This window comes from Scophthalmus maximus, chromosome 1, assembly GCF_022379125.1.
Source record: "Scophthalmus maximus strain ysfricsl-2021 chromosome 1, ASM2237912v1, whole genome shotgun sequence".
In the NCBI taxonomy this organism is placed as follows: Eukaryota; Metazoa; Chordata; class Actinopteri; order Pleuronectiformes; family Scophthalmidae; genus Scophthalmus; species Scophthalmus maximus.
Window position 1 is genome coordinate 25,536,201 of NC_061515.1, and position 14,257 is coordinate 25,550,457.

Genomic DNA, 14,257 nt, shown 5'->3' on the forward strand with positions numbered 1-14,257 from the left:
TTCCTTCAAATATTGACACAGGTGAAAAAGGGGAAAGTGGGTTGTTGTAGTGCCAGAGTTACAGAGAACGCAGATCGTACCCCGTCACACAGAAGCCAGATGTTAGAAGTCAGTGGTGTCCGTGGTTAGTGGGCTTTTGTCCAGTGTGAAAGGGGTTTTATGGGAGCGTTTGGTCCACCAGCAGTTCTCCTCCATCCCTGTAAACAACCATTTTAGGGGGGAGAAAAAAGCTCTGATAAATCCAATCTACACTTTGTCTGCTGTTTGGTGACGAGTCAGCACCAAACACCAGACTGGAGTTGAGCAGAAGGAGAGGGAATAGGACTTAAACACATGTCCAAATCATTGCTTCTGATGTCCGTGTCTACTGGATGTATGAAAACGACTAATATGTAAGCTGGATCAGCTTCATGAACTGGGACCATGACTGAATATGTCTTCTTTTTCTTCTTCCAGCAGCAAAAGAACTATTGAAACCATATTTAACCCTAATTATGCCATAATATCTCCCGCTGACTCAAATGTAGACTCAGTCAGCGTGTCAGAGCATCAAGTCACATGACTTTTCTTTTTAGTGTTCAAGAACTCTGACCTTGACATTCCATTATAGCTTTTCATTCACAATACCCACAAAATAATGAGAGGTTTCAGATGTTATGGAACTCGCTGAGGTAAAAACTGCTTGATGGAAAGGAGGGAAAATGTGAATGAACAGAAATTAAGTGGATGAAATCAGAAGAAGTGAGGAGGGCAGGGGAGTGGGGGTGGGGTATAGATTATAGGGTGAGAACGAAGCAGTGAAGACAGGCAAATGAAAACCACAAAATGAGGGAAGAAAGGGAGACTGAGATGGAGAGGGAGTACAAGGGAGGAGGAGGAGGGATGAAAGGATGAAGGGATGGATGATAAAGGGGTGGGGTGTGAGGGTTCAGTGCAGGAGGGTGGTTTTGGGTGACAGGCCTCATTGAATAGACCTCTATTCTCCCCTCTGCTGGCTTCTCTTCTCATGCAAAACAGGCCTGTTCAGCCTCCCAGCCATCCGTCACACAACAGAAAGACCATGGCAGGCCCTTTACGAGGCTCACATTCGCATTACCCCCACCGCCTCCACCCCGCCATCTCTCAACCCCACTATCCAGCACCCAACGGGGGGTAGACTGGGTAATGGATGTGTGTTGAGCGGTTGGGGGATGGGCACGGGGTGTCCTCGCCACCGAAAGTGCCTTTGGAAGACAGGCCACCTAGGCTGAGAGCAGGACAAAAAAAAAAAACGCAGAGAGACATAACATGTTTTGAGGCTGATGGACATCATATTGGGACACCGGGGAGGTTAGGAGAGGTTAACCTGCCTGGGATGTGGTATTGTGTGTGTGTGTGTGTGTGTGTGTGTGTGTGTGTGTGTGTGTGTGTGTGTGTGTGTGTGTTTGTGCGTGCATGCATTCATATTTACTGTGTGTGCAGGAGTGAAGGCTGCCCTCATTCATGCGTTACATAGACAGGAAGTTGATATACAGTCACACTTTTTTCAAATGAATAGTGTTGCCATTTCACCCCGTCAGTGAACACCAAATGAAGTTTTTAGAAACTTTTTAAGTAGTCGGACCCTTCACTTATAACCCCAGATTGTAGTCAGTCAGGTGCAACCTGTTGGCTGTAACCTAGTTTCGAAAGGCCCTATCAGGTCACAGAATTCACAACACTTGCCAAGACAAAAACCGAGGACCTATTTTTACACCTCAGGGAATCAGGGAAATTACACAAACCCACGTGTTGACAACAGCACAGTGGCCTCAACAAATGTGAGATGTGAGAAGTTCGGGACCAGTGGGCTGTGCGGCCACACCGAGTTGCCAGGCAAAAGAGGTCAGGGAGGTGACGAAACACCTGGGAGGCTTTTATGGACGATCCGCTGTGAGTGAACGGCATGTGGCAGCATTTCACTACTCGGGACAAGTGGGAAAGGGGTTTTCTGGTTTTCTGGATGAGACAAAGAACTACCATCACTGTGTCGGTCCACCTGGATAATACCAGCACGGTGTCGGCATCGTCTCAGCCGCAGAGACAGGGGGACTGGTCGCGACCGAGGGAAGGGGCAATGCAACCAAATAAAGGGGTTCTTGGAGACAACCTGCTCCGAGGTGCATGTAATCGAGACCGATGGTTTACCTTTCAGCACAAATCCAGCAAGTCAATCGAACAGACAAAGTAAGACATCGCTCACAGAAGCACGTGTCGGTCATCCAGCTCTTCATCACACTCATTTTATCTCCTGTCCTCGAGCACCAACAGCTAAATATAAATGCAGTTTAAACTTCCACAGACTGTGAACCGGATGACTTTCCGTCTCTTTTGTTCACATTCACAAAAGAAGTTCCTCCCATTATTACGAACCGTTTAAAAGTACGTGAAAGCGAAGGGGCCGTGAATTGGACTAAATGACCGACTCCCTGTTGAAATGTAATTTACAGTTTGCACGACTACGTCCCGCTTTGAAATAGTAGAAACATGAGGGTGAACTAGTCAATCGGATTATGACTGATGTGTTGAAGCACAGGTCGATAAACAACACTTTAATTTCTATTGGTGTAAGTCAAATTATTTTAAAAACGCAATACCACTGACCACCACAATTCACAAACTCACACACTTGGTAAATATTATATGGTCACGTGTATCCCAGCTCTACAAGCAGACATGGTTTGGGACCTGTTGGCACACACTATGCACAGCTTTGTTATCCGTGTGCAAGGAGTTTACACTACTTATGGTAACTGTCACAAGAGACCAATTGAGCGATCAGAAAAGTCTGATGGATCAATAATGCTAATGACGGGAAAGTCATTGGACTGTGAAGTCATTCACATTTATACCAAAGGGAAAAGGAGTGTATACTGGGAACAGGGAGAGCAGAAAAAGAAAAGAGAGATAATAATGTTGCAGGATCAACACCAGATCTCATCAGAAACTTTCAACATCCAGACAACATAGACGCTCTGTTTTTACTAGATCTGATGTGTCTGACGGGCAGGGAGGAGAGAAGATGTGGTTGTATGTTCATTCAATCCACCGTGGAAACATGGTCTCTGACAGAGAATGGTTATGTATGTTGTTATCGTCCGTGTGTTTGTTAACTGTTACTGTACGTGTTTAAAAGTGCCATGTTGCATATTGATTTTCTCTCAGGAAGGGAAGAGCGTTCCTCCAGTTGGAGACTCTCACATCAAGAAAGAGCAATGTTTCCCTCTAGTGGAGTGAAAGGGCTTGTCCAGTATTCATCACGCATCATAGCTGATGGCTCCAGTTGTATGTGTACTTTAGTATTACCCTTCATATGTGTCTGTTAGTATGGCAGTTTGAATGTGTTATTTCGATGTGTGATTACTAATCTGGGTTGATGTCTGTTAGCATTCGAGCACTGGATCTAAAACTGTATTCAATAAAGTTTCATAAGTGTCATAACTGAACTCCACACAGCTCGATCATAGGATTCACAGCCATCACAGTCCACACGCGAAAAGTATTTTTTTTTTAATCCTATTTGCTCAAACTTATACACTCGGTAAGAACTTGGTTTGAAATGTATTTATTATTAATTTATTCTTTTATTGTATGTCTCTAATCGAGCGGTGGCAAGTAACCCTGGCTATTTAGAAAAGCGCCTTTTACCATTTTGAAACTACACGCGAATGTGCCAAAAGCACAGACGTCCCAGTTTACCCACTGGCACTTAAACGCAGCACACGTTTGTGACTCTAGAGGAAACAGCGGACAAACAAGTCTCGCACGCACGCGACCTGTAAATTAACGCAAAGAAGTCTCAAATATGTAAATAATAAACCGATATTATTTAGTTTGTGATGTGTGCATTCGTAACTGTTTTGCCCACGGTTACACAAATAATTGTAAACATTCTTCACTTATTTTCGTCTTCAAACTGCCTCAGTTCCTCGTGTCGTTGATGACGTCATGTTTTAAACTCTCCTGTGATTCAGCTCCACGTTGACATGACGTCATCCACATCTAGTGTCTGTTCATTATCATGGAATTTACTTTTGATTTGTGACATGCTTCCTGCTGGAAGTAGCAGTTAAGACTGTAAACTGGCAATAAAGGGATTAACATGAATGTGTCCAGAAAAAATTCCTCACACCACCAGAAGCCAACGGTCGACAAAAAGCAGGGTTCATTTGGAACAACAGCATAATGAGTACACACCAATTTTATCAAAATGATGACAGACAACCACAACTTGAACAACAAACCTAAGTAGGTACATTTTTTTACTTGCCTGTCAACACCAGCAGTTGAACCAACTGTAGTTCAGAGGTGTAAGGGCAGCAGCCAATCACAAGCAGGCTTTCAGGGAAACCAGTGATTGGTCGTTACATGTCATGACATGGCCGGCCAGCCTGTCCAAAGGATTGGGCCCAAAGAACTTTCATGCTATTCAACAATGCAGAGGCCAGTTTACACTGTTAAAGGAGAAACCTTTATTTTTAAGACCATTAAAATAAATACTATACAGAATCCAATGTAAAAAAAAAACCTTGATACACTGTTTCTGTCTCGAAAAAGGTTAACAACGCCATAAATTCATTTTAAAAAATAGCACTGACCATACACCCCCAAAACATGAAGCATATGAATTGGAGCCTAGAAGAGGGAGGGGGCAAAAAAAAATCTCCATATACTTATTCATCTGTAGTTTGGTCCTTTCATTTCAGACACCCAGCCTCGCCCAACATTTTTGGCAAGGTAGGTTACAAAAACTTGCATCCACCTTATCAAAAATTCAATATTCTGTTTCACGATAAACCTAAATAAACAATAATGTCAAGGAATCAAGAGATGAAAATCCAACCGGGCTCTCGGGGCGCAGAGGCAGAGCCTCCACAGAACTCACCGTTCTTGCCTCCGTACGTTTGTGGCCGCCAGTCAGTCTTCAACTGAATGCTACTGGACACGTGACTGTACAAGTCAAGCTGCATGTACAATAGCAATAAAAAATATAGGTATGAAACAGCAGTAAAAGGATCAAAACGGTAAACAACTCATTCATGGTGGATTTTACTATACAGGTCTTTTTATTGAATATGCCCTGTGTACTCTAGACCCACCCCCCCAAACCCTCTGTTCTTAACATGACCATGGATGTGTTGAAGTACACTGAAGCTCGATTAAATACTGATCTGGTAAAATGCAGCACTTTACATTTCATTGAGATCATTGTTGTCGAGTCCCAACTGAACTGCAGCGCAGCCGGTACAACACAGCTACGTCTGCAATAAGCTGCTTTTGGTTTTCACCGTGGACGTTACCGATTTAGCCGCATCTTTCAGGTAATGTTACATTTTTGCCAACAGTCAGAGCTACTAAAGGTTTAGACATAGGTTTTGGGGAAAGTGGCTGCGTGGGACCCAGTTCCAGTCAGACTCGATTTGTTGTGTTATAATTTGCAAAACTTCAACATGGAGATGTTCAAATAAATGCTTAATGAAGAATTTAGGTGCTGATGTAGAGTAACAACATGAGAGCAGATGAAGTTCAGTAATTCAGCCTTCCGAAACTACGTCAAAGATTAGGAAGGAAAAATGGCTGCATTATTCCTCCTGTAGAGTGTCGTCATGGTTCAGATCAGATAAGAAACAAGGTTTGACTTCTAAAATAAACAGGATGGGGGTGGACAGAGGGCATGTGGGCTCTTCTAGATCAGATCAGCCACATTCATGGGCATCTCCTCCACGGTGGTGTTGTAGAACGTCTCAATGTCCCTTAGGGTTCGCTTGTCATCCTCAGTCACCAGGTTGATGGCAACCCCCTTCCTGCCAAAACGACCCCCTCGCCCAATCCTGATGGTCAAACACAGAGTGGAAATAAACTGTGAAGACTTGACAACTCAACAAACCGCATGAAAAAAAATTAAAAGAATCCTGACGGGGGACAGGTTTGTTTGGCTCGGGGGGCATTGAAGTCTCCAATTAAAAATAAAAAAACTAAACCATTCACTGTGTTAATACATGACAACAGTTGATTCGTGTTACCTGTGGATGTAGTTTTCCCTGTTGGTTGGCAGGTCGTAGTTGATGACTAGGGACACCTGCTGCACATCGATACCTCTGGCCTGAGGAGGGAAATGACCATTAGTTATACAAGTTATTTGGACACAAATGGCCAAATCAAACTCCTTGAATTGATGGTTCATTCACACAGAATGAAATATGAGTCGGGAAAATAAACATCAGGGATGAATTCCTACCTAAAGATAACCATGCTTAGTGCAAACAGACAACACTAGTGTAAGCATGAACTCAAAAAAAAATTTGATAGCTCAGCTAGTCATGTCTACATGTTACATCAATACTCAAATCTTAAATATAGTGTTGTGATCTGCCAATTAGTTGTGAGTCAGGGAGTGAAACCCAGCTACGGTGGAGGGCAGATAGGCTTCTTTACCAAGGATCTTTCAGTCCTTCACCAACACTGCAGATGGGAGGAGAGGGAACCTTGGACTGCACACATGCAAACCTGTCACTTGTTGGTCTGGGATTTAACTAAGGCATGGGGGGGGCTAGGGAACTAGCCTCACTCCAAAAAAAATAATTAAAAAAATACCCATACAACTGGGATAAAGGGCCGAACCAGTGTATACATGCACATGAATCAAGGATTAGAACCCAGCCACAGCGGAGGGACATGCATGATGTGCCTGTGAACCCATCATCTGCTCAAGTGGTTTACATACCAGCAGGTCAGTGGTGATGAGGACTCGACTGGAGCCAGAGCGGAACTCCCTCATGATCAAGTCTCTCTCTTTCTGGTCCATGTCACCGTGCTGAAAGACAAGATGGAGGATACAAGTGTCACACACCAGAGCAGGACAGAGTTCTGTGCTTGGAACCCTGCACCATGACAGGTGATTGGCACCCTTACCAGAGCAGACACGGTGAAGTCTCTGGCGTGCATCTTCTCAGTGAGCCAGTCCACTTTCCTCCTTGTGTTGATGAAGATTACAGCTTGTGTGATGGTCAGGGTTTCGTACAGGTCACACAGCGTGTCGAGTTTCCACTCCTGAGAAAAAAAAGCAGCACATCAGACAGTCAGCTCAGGTTCTACACGGGGGTTGCAGTTGACCTTTGGGAAGCACAATCATTTGAGCTAAGGTATACTTCAATTACTCTGCCATATGTGATCATATCACAATTGGGAAAAAGTTTCTCACCTCTTTCTCTACATTGATGTAGAATTGGCGAATACCCTCAAGGGTCAGCTCCTCCTTCTTGACCAGAATTCGGATAGGGGTACGCATGAACTTTGTTGTGACCTCCAAAACGTCAGTTGGCATGGTGGCAGACAAAAGGACAACCTAAAAACAACACAGAGGGCTGGTTAAAACCAGATCAGACTCAACATTTCCTCAAGTCATAAATCCAAGGGTGCATTGCACAATACAATGGCTCCCTTTGACAGATCGTGGCGTGTTACCTGTGTGTTGCTCGACAGTTTCTGGAAAATCTCGTAGATCTGGTCCTTGAACCCTCGGCTGAGCATCTCGTCGGCCTCATCCAGCACAAACATCTTGATGTGCTTGGGACCTGGAAATACATGCGTCACGTTTCATCAATATGCTTGATTCAGAAAACATAACATTTCATTCTGTTGTCGTTAAAAAAAAACTTTAGTCATTTGGGCCACACTCCACACAACATGGATGCAGGTAGGAAATTTCCATGAGGGCAACAAAAACCGTGCGGGGCGTGGACCAGCATGACCAGACAAGACAGAACGGTCTGACAAATCAGAAAACTGCCACAGACCAGTTAGCACAAAATAATAATAAAAAAACGTCTGGCCTCCTTTACCCCTCACAGAAGAAGAATGTCTCCCTCTACCCCATCAGATGTCAGAGACGATCAGGTGATTCCAATGCAATCTGACAAGTACAAATCCTGCTTAACGCTTTTCTGTGCCTCATTTTTCTAGAACTTGTTCTGTTATCACCAAGTAGTGGCTGTTCGGAGTGTGATGTGTGCTGTATTCAGAAGTAGTGATGTATGATCATATCTCTGGATCCCTGCTGTCCTGAGGACTCCAGCCAACAGAACGCCAACCAGGACGACAGTACAGCGGGGGTTTACAGAGTCAGATGACACGCATGGGTTTTCATCATTATACAGCTGGTGTGATTCCACAATGTACTTTTAAGTATTGAGACACTGGCCAGGGTCACAGCAGCACTGACAACTGAACATCTGAAGTGTCCCAAGCTGGAGAGTCACTTTATATGAGTCTTATGGCAAAATTAAATTTCGCAAGTGGAATATACTTAAGTGTAGCAATTGCTGCCTAAGTGTGCACACAAACCACTCGATAAGTTGTTCTATACCGTAATTTTATCATCGACCCCCAAAATCACTTACAGAGGATTTTGCGAGACAACATGTCGTAGACACGGCCAGGGGTTCCCACCACAATCTGAGGGGCTTCAGCCTGCAACTTATGGACCTCACTGCGGATGCTGGTTCCTCCGATGCAGGCATAGCAGTTGGCTCCCATGTAGTCACCAAGCGCCAGCACCACCTTCTGGATCTGAGATGAAACAACACATTTTTTGATGCACATTTAAGACCATGAAAAAACATTCAAATTTGGCACGTCATTGGTAGTATATTGGAATTTGACAGGTTAAAGCAATTTACCTCTTTGCAATATGTAAAGGTCGACCATCAACATTTTTTTAATAGATTCAGGATTTGTCAAAACTCATTTGAGCAAAAAGTTAAATTTAACTCCAGTTGAGGCAATAGTAATAGTAGCTAAGATTTACTTGCATGTGTCTGAGGGAACAATTCAGTTAATTGCAGCCACTTGTTTATAGTTAGCTAGTGAGTCCTGATGTAGTGTGGCATGCTGTACTCAGAGTAGTTATGTGTGATCATGTCTCTGAATCCCTGCTGTATTGGAGGACTCCAGCCAGCAAAACGCCAACCAGAGCAACAACACAACAGCGGTTTACAGAGTCAGATGACACGCATGGGTTTTCATCATTGTACAGCATTTGTGACTGATGGTGAATTACACCGTGTACTGTGAGTATTCAGACACTGGCCGGGGTCACAGCAGCAGAAGCAACTGGACATCTGTAGCGCACGAAACTGCAGTTTAATCCATGTTGTTAGTGCTCAGCTGACGGGGCCAGCATGCAAGCATTTCACCCACATAAACCGTACAATGCTTAGTAGCACAGAAGCAGCTCTAACTGTTGCAGCTGTGCTTAACATTTATTTAATGGATTAGTAACAGACTACCAAATGAATCCCCAACTATTTTGATAATGGATTAATCAGTTTAAGTAGTTTTCATGAAAAAAATAAGTCAATATTTTCAGAGTTTAGCTTCTTAAACAATGAATATTTTCTGGTTTCTTTACTCCTCTATGAAAGTAAGCTAAATATGTTTTGTGTCAGGACAAAACAAAACATCATCTTGTGGTTTGGGGGAAAACGAATATTTTATGGACCAAACAACGAATCGAGAAAATAATTGTATTGTATTGTAAAAGAATTAACAATACTTGATCAACATAGCTATTGATAACAGTTCGGGCACAATCAGCCCATTATGTTGCAGCAGTGTATAAAATATAAAATAATGCTCACAGGAGTGTGGGGGTAAAACGTGATTTGTCTGTGGCATCATGTTGGTTGCCTTAGCAATAGTTTTATCTAGGTATAAATTGGCAAGCCGGTGTAAATTCATCACTTTCTCTGAACTGGAGAAGTGTTTTTTTAATGAAGAGTTTTAAATGGGTGTGGAATAGACTTCTATCTATTACTTCTTCAATGGAGTGTGACATGGAAAGGGGAGCAGGATATTTACACCTATGTGGAATCTGCCATATCCACTCGGTCATCGGGTATAGATTTCTTAAGGTGATGGGTCACAGAGTACTTAAACCTCTTGCACGAAGCAGCATCTGTAAGTTTAAGCATTTGATGCCAGATGGTACTAATCAGAGCTGGCACCTTCAAAACCTCCAGCATCATTATTATCCAAGAAAATTAGTCCTTATAACTTTTCCAGTTTGGTGCAATGTTTTTACAGCTCTAACAATACTCAAGATAACACTAGTATGTATCCTTGGCAGTCATTTTAGGTAACTGAACATGAAATGGTCTTTGGAAAACACAAGTAGGCTTCATAATCTCCATAGGCCATGTTTATATGCTAGTTTATTTTAAAAATATTTTAAAATAAACCTCTTGATCAGTTTCATGAATCTATGGAACATAAAACATTGAAACAAAGGAGAATTTCAGTGTTAGGGTGAGCCTACCTGCTGAGCCAGCTCCCTGGTAGGTGCCAGGACCAGAGCCTGAGTGATTTTCTGCTCCACATCAATCTGCTGGAGGATGGAGATGGCAAAGGTGGCAGTCTTCCCAGTGCCAGACTGGGCCTGAGCGATCACATCATGGCCTGTGGGGGGGACGGGGACTGGTTATTTACAGAATAGATTCCTCTTGCGACACCACAGTTACACAAAAGTGCAATTGTGTTCTTTGGTCGTTTCATTTAAAACATATCTTAGCTGGATCTGCTCCCTCAACTTCAAAATAATAATATTCTTTTCGAGTGAACATGCGTCTTCCTCCTGTATTTAAATACTTCCAATCAAATATACAAGTAATATCGTCAATGGTGATTAATATCCTAGGCATAGACATAATTAAATAGAATACTGAACAATCAGTGTCATTAGAAGCATGTGTCCAGGTATTTGACATCTTTATAATAACTAATACTTACAACACAGGTGTCAGACATGTATGCGTCAATACAAAGTCGATGTAGAAATTGCTGTTGACTTACACTTGATACAAGGCATAATGGCTCTCTGCTGGATGGCGGAAGGCTTCTCAAATCCATAGGCATATATTCCTCGGAGCAGAGCCTCGCACAGGTGCATGTCATCAAAACTGTCCACGATCTCATTCCAGTTGCTCTGGAGAACGGGAAAAAGGCACAAGACATTCCAATGAATAATTCATCAAAAAGACGGTTATGTGAAATATGGGCTTTAAAGGCTCTGTCAGTACATCTTTACAGGGCAGATATCCTGGTGCCATGTGACTGGCAGGGAAGGTTTTTTTTTTTAAATTATTATTATTATCACAGTCAAACTCACCTCAATGATGCCATCTGGCTCCATGCCCTCGGGGCCATTGTCTCTGCGAACGTGCAAACAAACAAGTCATTGGTGTTGTGCAAGTCAATCATGTGCCAAACCTAGAACCATCTAATGTGGGTGATGGAGAAAAGAAGAAAAAACAAAACAAAACTGCAGGACAGATGATGTGGAGAAAGGGCGCTGGGTGAAAGTAGCTACGGCTAACAGAAAGCTACACAGTCCAGCCAGACAATAAAAGAAAACCGCGCATCTCCGTGGGTTCTGGTGAATAACCGTCCGATACCAGCTGGAACTATTAAAGAGACGTCGCGGCCACGTCCCGCACCGCGCCCCGCGGGGCCTCATCCCGGACAATGCGCTCGACGCCATGGACGCAGCCCCCGTCGTCGTCGTCGTCGTCGTTCCCGGAGGTGAACGCCTCTCCGCGAGGCCGCCATTTCTACTTCGTTCATTCAAGATGGTCGTTCCTCGGCCCGAGCGAGACGGAAGCGACGCGGTTAGCGAGCACCCAACGCGCCGCGGCGAAACAATACAAGAACAAACAAAAAAAAAATGTCGGCCAGTCTCCAAAAGGTGACATCCGTCGTCGTTGACGCGGCACCGGTGTGGATGGCGGAGAAAACGCCGTGGCTCTAACGGTTAAAGTGAGGAGGTACGAAATAAGGAAAAAAACCGAGGAGCGTTAGCATTAGCGCCGGCCCGCTACAGCCGCCACCAGCAGGCCCCGCTACATCTCGCCTAGCCGTTTATTAGACACAATAAGTCGGTGAAAACCCACCGACAGTGTACATCCGCTCCAACCGTCGTTTAGGTGCGCAGCGGCAGCGCATCGCCAACGGCTGAGGGGACCCGCTTCGACCGTCGATCGGCGACCTCCGCTACCGGCGTCGTCCCCGCAGCCGACCGACCGACCGACCGCCGCGACCATGTGCGCCCGACGCACGAGGACAAAGATCCCCTGCGTCTCGCCAAGCACCGGCCGCTCACCGCGGGCCTCCCCCCCGCTCGCACCGGGGGCCTCGCGGTCGCAGTGTGCCCCCATCCCGCGCGACTCCAACCCGACAATGGCGGATCCGTTCCGAGGGCGACACAGTCCGAGGCCTAGCACAAGCGCAATCACGTGCTACCCGAGGCGCCGGCTGCCATTTCGTCGCACATCGCTCCGCTAGGTTCGGGGCCAACGGCTTTGCATCCCAGGCCCCCTCTCGAAGCCAACGGCTAAATTATAACCTCAAAAGACAAAATTCATTTGTCGAATTAAAAAAAAAACGAAAGTTAACGCCTGGCGTCCAGGCGGCGACCGATGAAATGTTTAAAGACCGCGACGTTCGGTCTGCGGCCTTGGCGTTTATTCGAGCACAGAACCGCCGGGGAGATTCGCTCAAAGTCTACATCGCCAAAAAGGTCTCGAGAACAACGGGCAACACATCGATTCAACAAACTAATCCCATTTTCGAACACTGCAGCGGCACAGGACCGTAAAATGTTTCTCTTACCTAAGTTCAGATTCAGCCGACATTATTCCAAAGAAAGAAATTGCGGCAGAAATGTCTTATATACCTTGACAACACACAAAGACGCTTTCTCATTGCAACGCATCGCCGTCATTTAGCTGTACTCCCGCCCACCACGACTTGTGATTGGCCAATTGCTGTGTCACATCACAAAGTAGGCGGGACATAGCGCCGCCATTAGCGCACGATTGTGCCACTGGTATCACGCTGGAGGGGCGGACATTGCATTGCATATGCGATCTCAGCCAAAGCTCCTCTCAGCCGGGCTGCCCCGGGATAACATTTTACGTCCACCACATTCAGGCCGGCCTTCAGCGCGGACAGCGCCAGATCCCCAGGGATTTCTCCCCTGGTTTCTTGAGAACAATATTTTATGGCCATCTTTCGTGGTAGCAAATCAGAGAATGGAAAATTACGGCTGTGACACATCTCACCTCCAGTGATGTAATGATGAGTCACGCTGTAGTCATGCCCAAATTGATTCTTTGATGAATGACATAGTTATGGATGACACAATTTGATTGAGAAATAAGTAAACAACACAACCAATACAACAAGAGACAGTGTCAGGGAGAGAATAGAGAACATTGAAAAATGTTCTCTACTCCCTCTTTTTATCCCTCATGTAGCCTGACTTTATTTGCCTGTCTTCAGCCATTTTCTGGTAGATGAGAGGAGTAACCCCAAAAATCATGAAAGTGATCTGCGTTATTTGCACATAACCTCCAGCATCTTGTTTCTTGATATATTTTTCATTGATCGTTTTCCACTGCAAGTCGTTTTCCATTGCAAAATCCATGAGAGTTTACCTGTACATGCTGATGTTGTGGATCACATGCAAAAAATGCCATCTTCTGTACTCCCCCCTTCATGTTTATACCCCTTATTCTTAAATTTTATTTCATCCATTGGCTCAACGGTTTACCAAAAAAAATGGCGAAGAGAAGAGGACTTGCGGAGCAAGTCTAGAGAGCATCTCCCTGAAACCGAAGGCCTTTTTGGTTGTTCCCGGTCTGCAGTGGCTAGTACTTACATATGGTCTAAGGAAGGACGACGGTGAACCTTCAGACACGGTTCGACAGTGATGTGTGTGGGAGGCAAATTATAACTTGTGATGTCCTCTCCCACAGTGGAGCTACTGTTACACCATGTGCTGGTTCTGATGGAAAGGTGTGTGAACACAGCAAATCACAGCTTGCTGCGTATGAGGTTGCGTAGCCACAGACTGGTCAACTGCCCAGAGAGCCTCCAATGAGCAAGAGCATCAGAACTGGACCAATGGAAGGTGGTGGCATGATCTGATGAATTACATTTATTCTTGCCATACGTAACGTTCTGCTGGGAAACTTGGGTCCTGTCATTCATGTGGATGACACTGCACTGACGCGCACCACCTACCTAAACATTGTTGCAGACCAAGAGCACCCCTTTAACAGAATTTCCCTAATGGCAGTGGCCCCATCTCAGCAGGATAATGCACCCCGCCACACTGCAAACAGTTCAGTAATGATTTGGGGAACACAAGGTGTTGACTAGGCCTCCAAATTGCCCAGATCTT

At 44.8% G+C, this 14,257-nt stretch overlaps 1 protein-coding gene and 2 non-coding genes across 3 annotated transcripts; all 3 read right to left on the reverse strand.

Moving 5' to 3' along the window:
• Window positions 1–4,466: 4,466 nt before the first annotated feature.
• Window positions 4,467–12,798, reverse strand: LOC118303936 (eukaryotic initiation factor 4A-I). The gene is made up of 11 exons (XM_035629622.2): window positions 12,682–12,798; window positions 11,183–11,225; window positions 10,867–10,999; window positions 10,334–10,473; window positions 8,418–8,586; window positions 7,483–7,592; window positions 7,220–7,363; window positions 6,931–7,068; window positions 6,743–6,832; window positions 6,042–6,121; window positions 4,467–5,849 (listed from the first exon to the last, which is right to left on the reverse strand). The coding sequence occupies exons 1-11, from the start codon at window positions 12,702–12,704 to the stop codon at window positions 5,705–5,707; spliced, it is 1,215 nt and encodes a 404-aa protein (XP_035485515.1). The 5' UTR covers window positions 12,705–12,798; the 3' UTR covers window positions 4,467–5,704.
• Window positions 8,032–8,172, reverse strand: LOC118317103. The gene has a single exon (XR_004795334.1). It is a non-coding gene; the product is annotated as a small nucleolar RNA SNORD10 (small nucleolar RNA).
• On the reverse strand, window positions 8,910–9,050 carry LOC118317098. Its single transcript, XR_004795333.2, has one exon. It is a non-coding gene; the product is annotated as a small nucleolar RNA SNORD10 (small nucleolar RNA).
• Window positions 12,799–14,257: the final 1,459 nt, after the last annotated feature.